Source organism: Nanorana parkeri, unplaced genomic scaffold, assembly GCF_000935625.1.
Source record: "Nanorana parkeri isolate BGI_ZX_2015 unplaced genomic scaffold, ASM93562v1 scaffold1, whole genome shotgun sequence".
Classification (NCBI taxonomy): Eukaryota; Metazoa; Chordata; class Amphibia; order Anura; family Dicroglossidae; genus Nanorana; species Nanorana parkeri.
This window is the reverse complement of record NW_017306269.1, coordinates 6,022,253-6,034,269: the sequence shown is the minus strand read 5'-3', so window position 1 is coordinate 6,034,269 and position 12,017 is coordinate 6,022,253. Positions and strand designations below refer to the sequence as shown.

At 41.0% G+C, this 12,017-nt stretch overlaps 1 protein-coding gene across 1 annotated transcript in view; it reads right to left on the bottom strand.

The window, feature by feature from the left end:
* EML4 (echinoderm microtubule associated protein like 4) overlaps nt 1–12,017 on the bottom strand; it is a 168,066-nt gene that overhangs the window by 17,554 nt on the left and 138,495 nt on the right. The window contains exons 8-13 of the mRNA XM_018555376.1: nt 8,755–8,904; nt 7,411–7,480; nt 6,056–6,166; nt 4,897–4,992; nt 2,463–2,597; nt 1,018–1,153 (exon numbers count right to left, since the gene is read on the bottom strand). Of these exons, the coding sequence (XP_018410878.1) occupies nt 1,018–1,153; nt 2,463–2,597; nt 4,897–4,992; nt 6,056–6,166; nt 7,411–7,480; nt 8,755–8,904 (698 nt within the window). The remainder of the gene's footprint in view (nt 1–1,017; nt 1,154–2,462; nt 2,598–4,896; nt 4,993–6,055; nt 6,167–7,410; nt 7,481–8,754; nt 8,905–12,017) is intronic.

Sequence of the window (12,017 nt, the reverse complement as noted above, 5' to 3'; positions counted from 1 at the left end):
ATTTAAACACTGCCCAACTGTGTTGACATCTTGCCTATCTTCTGAGGGAGGCAAGAAAAACAGCTGGGACTTCTGGGAATTTGGGAGGGACTCCCCTTTTTTCCAAGTGACAGGACTGGTGCTTTGTGGGGTAAGTATAAGCAGCTGATGGGACTATCATTAATGTTATCCTCTTGCTTTGTCCTACAGGTTCACTTTAACTCTTATGTGACCAGTTTTTTCTTTAAGCTTAGATGTCCAGACCAAGTTTAGCAGCATTGGCATGTGTAAGTTAACTTGACTTCATCTAAGGACTGGTAAGATGCAATGTATTACATTTTTAGGTTTAGACATATGTTAGGAGGAAATTTTCCAGTATTCTAGCGGAAAGCTTCTTGGTTCATTTGGCCCCACTCATCATAACTTGATTGGTTATCTTGTCGCAATGGTCCATAAAAAAATACATTTCTTGCAAAATGACTCAACCTGAACAGAAGTAACAGGGGAACACAATAAATGTTATCTGATACAGTGCAGGCTTTGTTTTCTAGGGCAGCAAATTAATTTGCTCCTCGTTTCCATCAGGTAATACTCTCCACAGTGTTTGCATGATGAGCACTGTTCATCGGGTGCCAGGCATATTAATGGCATTAAAAGAGAAAACACCTAATGACTCATTGCTATTAAGCCTTCAAATAATTGCTCTAGTTCTCTGAACAATTATTGAGACATTTAGCTGAACGCCAAGTGGGGATTTAAAAACAATTAAAACGTTAGGAGTGGTACTGAGACAAGCTTTAAGCATTCTGGATAACCTTTTAAATATCACCACTCCCACAACTTGGTACGCTTCAGTATTCTAGAAGACTGATAGGTGATAGTCACTACCACCCCGATGGCATAACATCTTGTCAGGACCACCAGCAAAAGATGCATTAGTCATATCCAAGAGCAGCAGTGACTTTTATTGCCGCTTGCTCTATCCAGTTCAGCCCAGCGGGATTATCCCAGCGAACACCTGGACGAGGATAGACTCACCTTTTACTCCTTTACCCGCTGTGGATTCCACTGGAGTTTTGCTCCAGATCAACATTGTGCCTCCTGAATCTCCAGCAAGCACATCACCATTGGCTAGGAAGGCTAAGCACTGAACAAACTTTGGTTTCTCATATTTCTGAAACACAATTGTTGATATGATTAGACAGTTCTTGTTGTTCACCAAATAGTTTCCAGAGTCACAAAGAATGATTAAGGAATATCTAAAGCTAAAACATTTCTTTTTATTGAAGAGTAGGGAATGGTTAAAAATCCTAGTTGTCTTTTTTCTATCTGTGCCCCACTGTGGAGATTTCCCAATACTTCCTGCTCTGAAGAAACAATAGGATGTTAAGCAGGGGAAGTAAGAAAAAGCTCCCAGAACAATTGTCCCCAGTGGAAAGATTCCTCTGTTCTGGTGACAACCTCCTTTGTTTTAAGGCCAAGTGATCATGGTCACCAGGACAGGGATAGTGAACCCTCCCTCCAACGAGGATGCAGACACCAATGAAAACTTGACCTCATCATTCTATTCCCAAAGTTTAAAAAGAGAAACCGAAAAAAAAAAAGTTGGCACAGCATCTCACCAATTCATAATGAATGGCACAGCATCTGCGCACCCCTCTCATCCAGTTTTCACTTTGTTACTAGGGCTTAGAACATCCCAACTTCAGGAATAAGACACACCACTGGAGCTAAGCCCTACACATCTATCATCCTTCTGTGCAATTACAATAAGAGCAACTGGAGAGCTTACACTGAACTGAAATCAGAAGACCGCACAGAGGAAGCATTTTTGGCTAATAACAGCATGCAACTAATAACAGCATGTAACTTGTTGTGTCTGCTTTTTGGCAGGACTTTTACTTCTAACATAATACAATGGCTGATCGGGTGTCTTTAAGCACATTACAAATAAATGTCAGTGAATACTATTCACAGAATTTACAATTTCGCATAATAAAAATGAAGCAATAAATACAGAATAACATCACTAAATAAATGTCATACAGCGACTTAAATAAAAAGTGGCAAAAAATGCATCTCCTGCAAAGAAGATGGTGAATACTCACCTCTTCAGATGCCTGCATCGATGATTTCTGCTATATTCAAGCAAAACCGCTGTCTGCATTACGTTCAGGATCCAACACTTCTGGGAGTGTTGGATTTCTAATGCTCCCCTATGTGCTGTGGTTCCTCCCACTAACCACTATGCCACTTCTGCGCAGGCATTGGGAGAGGTGAGCATCTACTTGCAGGAGACTGTATTCACTTTTATGTTAGTGATATAGTTGCATTAAGCTGGATTAAAAATATACCACTTTAGAAAATAATTCATCCTGCTAGCACTTTATGATCTCCATTTACCCCAAAATATCTAGTTTCACAGTAACAGGTGCATCAGGGAAACAATAATAAATACTTTAACAAACTGACCGTCTACCTACCCCAAAGATTCCTTGTTTTCTCGCCAAAGAATTGCCATTCCAAGTCCAGAAAAAGATGTGCGACTTGCCACAGGTCACTATTGTACTGGGGTCAGTCGGGTGGAATTCGACTGCCAAGACCACCTCATTTGTAGTCTACAAATAAGTCAATAGTACCGTTTATAATACATAATGTACATACTACAAACAAACAGGTTTAATGGTAATGGTAAGCAATGTAATAAAAGCTATCCTCGTGTTCAGCTTCCAGGCTCTTCACATGCGCCATAAACAAATTACCGTAATAAAAATAGTGGGAACCAGTCAAACTTAAAAGTATAACTATAGGATAAAGAAGCAAACATGTAACTCAGTGTAAACAGTAAAGATACATGTCTTTGTTTACCTTCGAATTCCTGTTAAAATGCACAAAAACATTTTAATCCTGGCATCCGAAGCCTACTTTCATAATTTCCTCTCTTCATGAGAGGACACTTAAGCACCCATCCAATAGCTGTTGTCACCCTTTCGCGTTGGCTGGCCTTCCTGAAACTACAGCGTGATATGGGAACATCAGAGTCCCACTCTCCACTGACTAATCCCACATAGCTCTGTGGTTCCAGCTCCAAAAGTCTGACATACAGAGTTTCACAGCTCACTCCTCTTCATTCCCGACCATGTTCTGCAAAGGAGATGGACTCCTGATTGACAGCTCTTTTCTTACTGTCTCTGCACTTTCCCAACACAAAACAAGGCTCCCCCTTCCAGTTCTACTGCCCATGCTGATTACTGCAACAGCATGCCACCTTCCCCTGCGTTCTTGTGACCACATTAGATAAGAGCTGTCAATCAAGAGGCCGTCTGTCTCCTTTGCAGGGCGTGGGGGAAAGAAGAGGAGTGAGCTGTCAAAGTCTGTATCTCAGTTTCTCCCTCACACAGAAACATTGGAGAAAAAGCAACATATTCTGTGGGAGCTGTGAAAAAATAATACAAGATGAAACTTTAAAGTTCAATTCTAGTGATTTATATGAAATAGTCCCCCAATGGAGGTTTAAAATCGGATTACAAAATAAATAAAGCTCCAGTTGCAATATTCGCCTACACTTCAGCACTGTCCCCTGCAGTAATTCTATTCCACCACCTGATGTCTCTGGCCCACTGGGTTGAATGAAGCCCAGTGTCACAGAAGCCGGTCATCATAGTTCAAGTGGTACTTGGCAAGGGACAGAACAACCTGATATAATACCAAGATCATATGATCATTGAACCCAAACCAGGTATGCAAAGCCTGGAAATTAAGGGGGGGGGGGCTTTTAAGAAACATAATTGCTCCCACAAAAAGTGAACTTAGTAAAAATGTCAAAATATATTTATTGTAGCAATTGATTAAAACTAGGGATGCACCGATACCACTTTTTAAAGACCGAGTACGAGTAGCGATACTTTTGATCAAGTACTCGCAGATACCAATTACCGATACTTTTTCTTAAAGGGACAGGTCACATTTTTTCTAAAGCAATACAAACTAATGCTTTAAGGTCACTTTCTTAATATTAGGATTCATGAGATGACGAGGGAGCATGACGCTGGCTTCCCGGCCAATCAGAATGCCGGGCGCTGCGTCCTTACACAGCGCCGGCTTCCGGATTTACTAGCTTCCTGACCAATCGGGAAGCCGGGCAGCAAGTCATTGCACGCTACCCGGCAACCTGATTGGCCGGGAAGTCGGCTCCATGCTCTCTCATCACAAGTGACGAGAATGCATGGAGCCATTTCCTGTCCAATCAGGAAACCGGGCAGCGTGCAATGATGCGCTGCCCGGCTTCCTGATACAGGAAGTACTCGTGCTAGGTATCGGAGCATTTGGGCGAGTACGAGTACTCACCCAAATACTCGGTATCGGCACCGATACCAGTATCGGTATCGGTGCATCCCTAATTAAAACCATAAATTGTCAAAAAAGAGACACAGAATGCATACAACAAAATAATACATGGCCCTGATACAATAGAGTAAGATGTTGCAGTGGTCTGGTTGATCACAAGAAGATTAACACATGATGTTGTTCTCTAGGTCCCTCAACACATTTTGCTGAATAATGGCTTCCTCAAGAGGATTTCAGTCCTAGAAGATTGCAAGTTGTTGCGGAACAGCCGAGACATGAACCAATTGACAGCAAAGGCCAGGACCTCAAACCCCTATACACCAGGGAAGGGGGGCCGTTGAGGGAAGAAGGCAGCGAAGAGAGGGGAGAAAACGAAGGAAGGAAATAGGAACAAACCGTGTTCCAAGTCTCCAGTGGTACAACACACTTCGCTCCATCCAAAGCAGTGCATACCCCTCAAGTGTCACTCACAAGGGGTCAGAACAACCTGTTAAACACTTCTTTTCCATCTTTTGTGAATAGAGCCTAAAGTTTTACATTGCATTAATTAGTTAGAACACTGGCCATTACCTTTATCTCAGCTACTTTTGACTTCTTCTGCCAGTCCCACACGGTCAGCATATGCTCATTGGAGTCGTCGATCACCGCCAAGTGTGACCCAGAGTCCTTTAAAGAAAATTAATAGCATCTGTTAAGGCTTGCATAAGGATTCCACAAAGACTTCACCTATGTGGACAACATTGACAAAAGGGGGGCAGAACAGGCGAGACACAGTACTGGAAATTACAAAGGGCTAGATTTATTTTTAGGGGTTTATTTACATATCACCTGTGCATGATGGCATCTACTATTTTTGATTATACACTCAGATGTTTTGAAGTAAATTTTCCAATAATTTACAGGGGGAAACAAATTAACAAATCAGCTGAATGGCTCAAAAAAGAATCAATTACGGTAAATAGCCTTCTGACAATGGAAATATTAAGCAAAGTCTATGAGGTGAAGTAAGGTTCCTATTATACTTTAAAATATATTTTTAATTAAAGTTACAGGAAAACCAATTTTACTTTGAAATCTGTTCAAAAACGAAAACCTGCGGAAATGAAATACCAAAGAGGGTCTCGATTGACACCAGGACTGCTTTCCAGAAGCGCATGTGTATTTCTAAGTTTACATTTTAAGTACTTTTTTCCACTAATAATAAAAAACTGTCATAACTGGGTTCCACACATGCCATTTTAACCTCGCTTATACCCTACGGAATAATGAGACCTGCCATACAGTAAATGAACTTTGTCTGCCAGCAAAGACCAATGTACAGGTGAGATTCTCATATCACCTCAGACTAGCACAGGAATAATGATGGCCATACACATAGCAAGTGTTTCCCTATAATTACCTTATGGTACAAATCAATGGCACTAAATATGCACTTTAATCAGTAACGTTTTTTTTTTTTAAATGGTGCTGCTGGAAATGTGACCAATGTTTTCGTCTGATCGACTGATTGGATGACGAGCCAATATCCATTGGGCTCCTTTGTAAAGTGCCTAGTGAGGCCTATCAAGATGTTTTTGGTATGACAATGGTCCTCAAATATGGTATTTTGGTGGGCTGAAATTTGGGGAAAAGCTGCCATTTTAATACATCTACACTTAAAACAAAACTGCAGTGAACTAATACCACTTGCACGTTTCTCTTACTACATAGTGTATATGTAATATTTTACCACTTTTGAGAAATCCAGACATCCGACTCCTCGTTCAAAGGTTCCAAGGCCAATAACTTGCAATGTAGATAAACTGACAGAGTCCCAGACTCTCACATGAGGTTGTAAAGGCTGCAAAATACATGCACATGGATGGATTAAATAAGTGAAGCAATGAAAAGACATCATGTACATTGACCCGTAGGCTAAGGTGAAATATTTTGATGTTAAAAAAATATAATAAATTCTGGAGTTTTTTCAAAGCAAGCAAAGTGCAGCAATGCATAATAATTCAGTTTTAATTGTGACTGCTCTAAACTGACAAAATGTAAAATAGGTTGCTATACTTTACAAATTATTGCTTGGCTGGCTTTTTTATTAAGCTTGTGGTTTGAATGAGCTTTAAAGAGAACCAGTCAAACTGGGTTTATCTAATTATGAGCATTAAAGTGAACCTGTGCTTTGCCTATTTAGTACAGGCAACAGATTCACTTTAACACAGACCCACCCAGCAACATTGTTTCATTACAGTCACTCTTTTCAGCTTCTGGGAATGAGGGGAAATCCCTGGGTAAGCTAGGTGTTGCTGAAGTCATAGCATACACAGGGTTCAGGACTCCCCCCTGTGGGACAATGCTGATTGGCCCATCTCTGTCAACTGGAGAGAGTCACGTGCTCCTCCATACCTGGAAGTACCAGATATTTCCACTAGCCCCTGCCTATAAACAGTGGTGGGAAAGTGAAGCAAAAGTGAGTATATGTTGCTGGTGGAGAGAATAAATCAAACCTGCTGCTGAATTGGAAAATGACAGATTGGATTTTTAATTTTGACAGATTGTCCCTCCTTATTTAGCTATACATATTATGCCTGAGCCTGGCACATTAGATAAAGTGTCTAGCTTCTACAGCAGAATGTAAAAGTTCTCTCTCAGGTCCGCTCCTCTGCTTAGTGGGTGGGTGCAATAGCAAGCCTGCTATTGGTTATTGCAATTTGAAATAGACAATAGCAGGCAGGCTATTGCTCTCCATTGTTTACATTCTGCTGCCGACCGCTGAATCTAGCTGGCGGCGGCAGCAAGATGTAAACAAAGAATTTAGTTAAAGACTAAATAAATGTAGTTGCAAATAAAAAATATATTAGTGTGCAGCAAACAACCAATTTTTTAGTGTGCATCAAGCCACCGGGGAAAAATAAATATATATAAATAAATTTTTTTAAAAAGTAAAAAAAAAATCGACATATTACGAATATCAACGTATTTAATGTAATATATTGTGTACGTGACCTATAGTCATCTATAAATGAAAGGATACTTTTAACAATGATATGTACCTCAGCTCAGACCTGGAAAAGAAAAGATTGTACAAGCACTCACCCTTCCATCTTTGTCAACACCAGCAATCTGTCCTGTTGCAATTCTAATCTTGTCTGGATGAACAGCAATGCTAGAGGAAAAAAAAACCCATTAAAAGTACTGAACTGTTTAGAATAGACAACTAGCAAGTATAATTTTAGGGGTGTGCACATAGTCCTACCATTTAACACAATCTGTGTGACCGAGATAATGGCGCTGAGTCCTCTCATCGTAATTGAACAGTACAACAACAGATGCTATGAAATAGACAATTTCTCCGGTAGGGAGAAGGTAAACATTGGCTCGACAGTCTCTCCCGCGGTAACCATATCTTCACAACCTTCTGTTAAGGTGAACATACCTCTAGCTTTACAGAAACTATATTACATACGGATGAAAGAAATTCAATTTTTTATTGACTGTTGTAGCAGCAATTTATCTGTGTAATAAAAGGAACATATATTTTATTATTTACAAAATTCTACATCACGATTACAAATATACAACTTGTTTCTCAGGCCACGTGTTATCGCTTATGTGCCTTCTGAAACAAGTACAAGTCTAACCATCATTCCTCTATGCAATGTGCAGAAATTCTACAACCTACTCTGAGAGTAGCAGTTTAAGTTTGGCACCTGTACTCTATGGAAGAAGCCGCCGCAGGAGAACTTCCGCCAGTTTCAAGAGACAACATAAATGTATACATGTTTTGCAGCTGTCTGGACACTTAAATCGAAGAGCAATAAGAAAAGATCTCGGTGTCATTGAACGTTAAATTCTCCTGAGGCAAACCCCTTTCATTTCACCATGTAAAAAGTAAAATATAGATCCAGGAAACGACTTCTTGGCAAAACTGATAAAGTGAATGATACTTTTAGAGCTCCAGGCCATCCCTTAAGGCCAAATGGCTGAAACGATATAACTGGCATTGTTAAAATCATCTGATTTGTGATTCTGTTCGAGGCTTCAAAAGAATTCAAAGCCATATAGACTTTGGTAGGGATGTCCCGATACCGATGCTAGCTTCGGTATCGGTGAAAATGCCCCAGTACATAACGCCGATGCTTACACATCGGTGTTGATTTCGTATTGCCCGAAGCCCGGGACATATAGTTCCAGGCGCCGGGCAAGCGAGAGCAGGGGGCGTGGAGCGGTGACGGCGGGGGGCGTGGAGCAGTGACAGGGCAGGGTGCGTAGAGCAGTGACAGGGCAAGGGGCGTGGAGCAGTGACAGGGCAAGGGGCGTGGAGCAGTGACAGGGCAAGGGGCTGCAATGCTAGAGGAAAAAAAAACCCATTAAAAGTACTGAACTGTTTAGAATAGACAACTAGCAAGTATAATTTTAGGGGTGTGCACATAGTCCTACCATTTAACACAATCTGTGTGACCGAGATAATGGCGCTGAGTCCTCTCATCGTAATTGAACAGTACAACAACAGATGCTATGAAATAGACAATTTCTCCGGTAGGGAGAAGGTAAACATTGGCTCGACAGTCTCTCCCGCGGTAACCATATCTTCACAACCTTCTGTTAAGGTGAACATACCTCTAGCTTTACAGAAACTATATTACATACGGATGAAAGAAATTCAATTTTTTATTGACTGTTGTAGCAGCAATTTATCTGTGTAATAAAAGGAACATATATTTTATTATTTACAAAATTCTACATCACGATTACAAATATACAACTTGTTTCTCAGGCCACGTGTTATCGCTTATGTGCCTTCTGAAACAAGTACAAGTCTAACCATCATTCCTCTATGCAATGTGCAGAAATTCTACAACCTACTCTGAGAGTAGCAGTTTAAGTTTGGCACCTGTACTCTATGGAAGAAGCCGCCGCAGGAGAACTTCCGCCAGTTTCAAGAGACAACATAAATGTATACATGTTTTGCAGCTGTCTGGACACTTAAATCGAAGAGCAATAAGAAAAGATCTCGGTGTCATTGAACGTTAAATTCTCCTGAGGCAAACCCCTTTCATTTCACCATGTAAAAAGTAAAATATAGATCCAGGAAACGACTTCTTGGCAAAACTGATAAAGTGAATGATACTTTTAGAGCTCCAGGCCATCCCTTAAGGCCAAATGGCTGAAACGATATAACTGGCATTGTTAAAATCATCTGATTTGTGATTCTGTTCGAGGCTTCAAAAGAATTCAAAGCCATATAGACTTTGGTAGGGATGTCCCGATACCGATGCTAGCTTCGGTATCGGTGAAAATGCCCCAGTACATAACGCCGATGCTTACACATCGGTGTTGATTTCGTATTGCCCGAAGCCCGGGACATATAGTTCCAGGCGCCGGGCAAGCGAGAGCAGGGGGCGTGGAGCGGTGACGGCGGGGGGCGTGGAGCAGTGACAGGGCAGGGTGCGTAGAGCAGTGACAGGGCAAGGGGCGTGGAGCAGTGACAGGGCAAGGGGCGTGGAGCAGTGACAGGGCAAGGGGCGTGGAGCAGTGACAGGGCAAGGGGCGTGGAGCAGTGACAGGCTCTGTCACCTCCCTCAGCCTCTGTCCCCGGCTCGTTCTTGTCACAGGAGTTCTAGCAGAGTGCTGTGCTAGAACTCCTGTGTTGGAGGTGACAGGGCCAATACAGAGTACCTGTCACTTCCAAATGCTATCACACAAGGGTTTGTTAGCCCATGTGTGATAGCAATAAAGTTAAGTGAAAAAAATAGTTAGGAAAAGTTAAAAAAAAAACTGATTAAAAATGTAACTAAAAAAAAAAAAAGACAATAAAAAGGTAAAAATAATAAAATAAATTAAAAATGTTTACAAAATAAATAAAAATTGAAAAAATGAAAACCAGCCCCGCAGCCCCCATGTGCATTAGAATAAACGCACAGTGTTTTCAACCGCGATCGTGTGCAACCGCACAGGCCGGGTATTGCGGCAGGAAACTGCACAATCTGCCTGGCACGACTGGGGTGCCATTAGAAAATAATGGCACTGCCAAAGCGATCGGCGGTGGTGTGCAATCCGTGACCGCCCGGTCATCGTGCACAAAACCGAGCAGATGGCTGGGCGGTCATGGAATCGCACACCACCGCCGATTGCGCTGGCAGTGCCATTATTTTCGAATGGCACTCCATTTGCGCCAGGCAGATTGTGCGGTTTCCCGCCACAATACCGCCTGGGCGGTCCCACACGATCGCAGTTGAAAACATGAATAGGTTAAATGTTTTATTGTTCTAAAACAGTGTTAAATTAAAGTTCTTCATAATCATAAACAAATTGGCCTAAAATCATTAGTCTATTGTTTTTTTAAATGTCATCTGTCCCTTTAAGAAAAAGCATCGGTAATTGGTATCGGCAAGTACATGAGGGGGAAGTACTTGTAATAAAAAAGAAGACATCCCTAGACTTTGGCTATTCATATCTTAGGCAGGAAAGGGTCCTGTGAGTCTAACATGTTTAAAATGCTTTGTTTTTCTTTATTGAAAGTAATCGCAGAATACAGTAATACCTTGGTTTACAAGTAACTTGGTTTGAGAGTGTTTTGCAAGACAAACAAAAATTTTGCCTTGATATACAAGCGACATCTTGCAATAAGAGCAAAATTCTGTAGAAAAGCACCACCCAAATAAGGCTGTAGCAGTGCGTGCGATGACTCTTTTTAACGACACTGCTATGTCACATTGGATAGATTCCTTGTTAAGGTTTCACGAAATGAAAAAGATTCCATTGAGTCAAGAGATGGCAGTGATTGTGTTAGTAATAGTGCAAGTCGCCCTACACAATGATCCTCCTCTCTCTCGTCCCCCTCACACCAGCTACGAAGGTACCTGTAATTGGTTTCTTTATATTTTGTATTATATTACAGTACAGTATTGTAATTTTTATATGAATATTTTTGGGTTGTGGAACGAATCATCTGAATTTCCATTATTTCCTATGGGGAAATTCGCTTTGATATACAAGCGCTTTGGATTACAAGCATGCTTCCGGAACGAATTATGCTCGTAAACCAAGGTATTACTGTACTATCTTCAAGTCACTCCCAACAAAGCTTGCTAGCTAGTACAGGTAAGATAGCACACCACCAACATTGCAACAAAGGCCTCATTCACACTTGTCTCTTGTGGTTTTATGCAGAGATCTGTCTGCAATATCTGTCAGGCTAGATGCAACATGACATGTGTTTATACACTTGTGCTTTTAGATGAATCTGTCCTTTGTCCACTGAAGTAGCCAAAGAAATTTCAGCAAATAGGCACATTTATATGTATTTAGAAGCTCAAATTGTTTCCTGGACGTACCTGACTTTTTTCTAAACGCAGCTAAACTGACTGCATCTAACATTTAAACGCAAGGTGTGAATGGATTCATTGGAAATAAGATGCATTTATATGCGTTTCGAAAACCATTAAAAAGGCATATAAAAGCCCCTAATCACACCCTGATGTGAATGGGGCCTAAGACCACATTTGAAAGATTGTTTCCAAATGTTATTTTGTTTTCATGAATCATACAAAAATGTTACAGAAAAACTGACACAAGGGACCTTCTGATTCTAACATTTTTGGGGCTAGATTAAACCAAACCACATAACCTTTGCGTGCTGCTGCATGCTCAGAGAATGCACTGGTATATCGCAATGCAGTGCTCTGGTTTATATATAATAT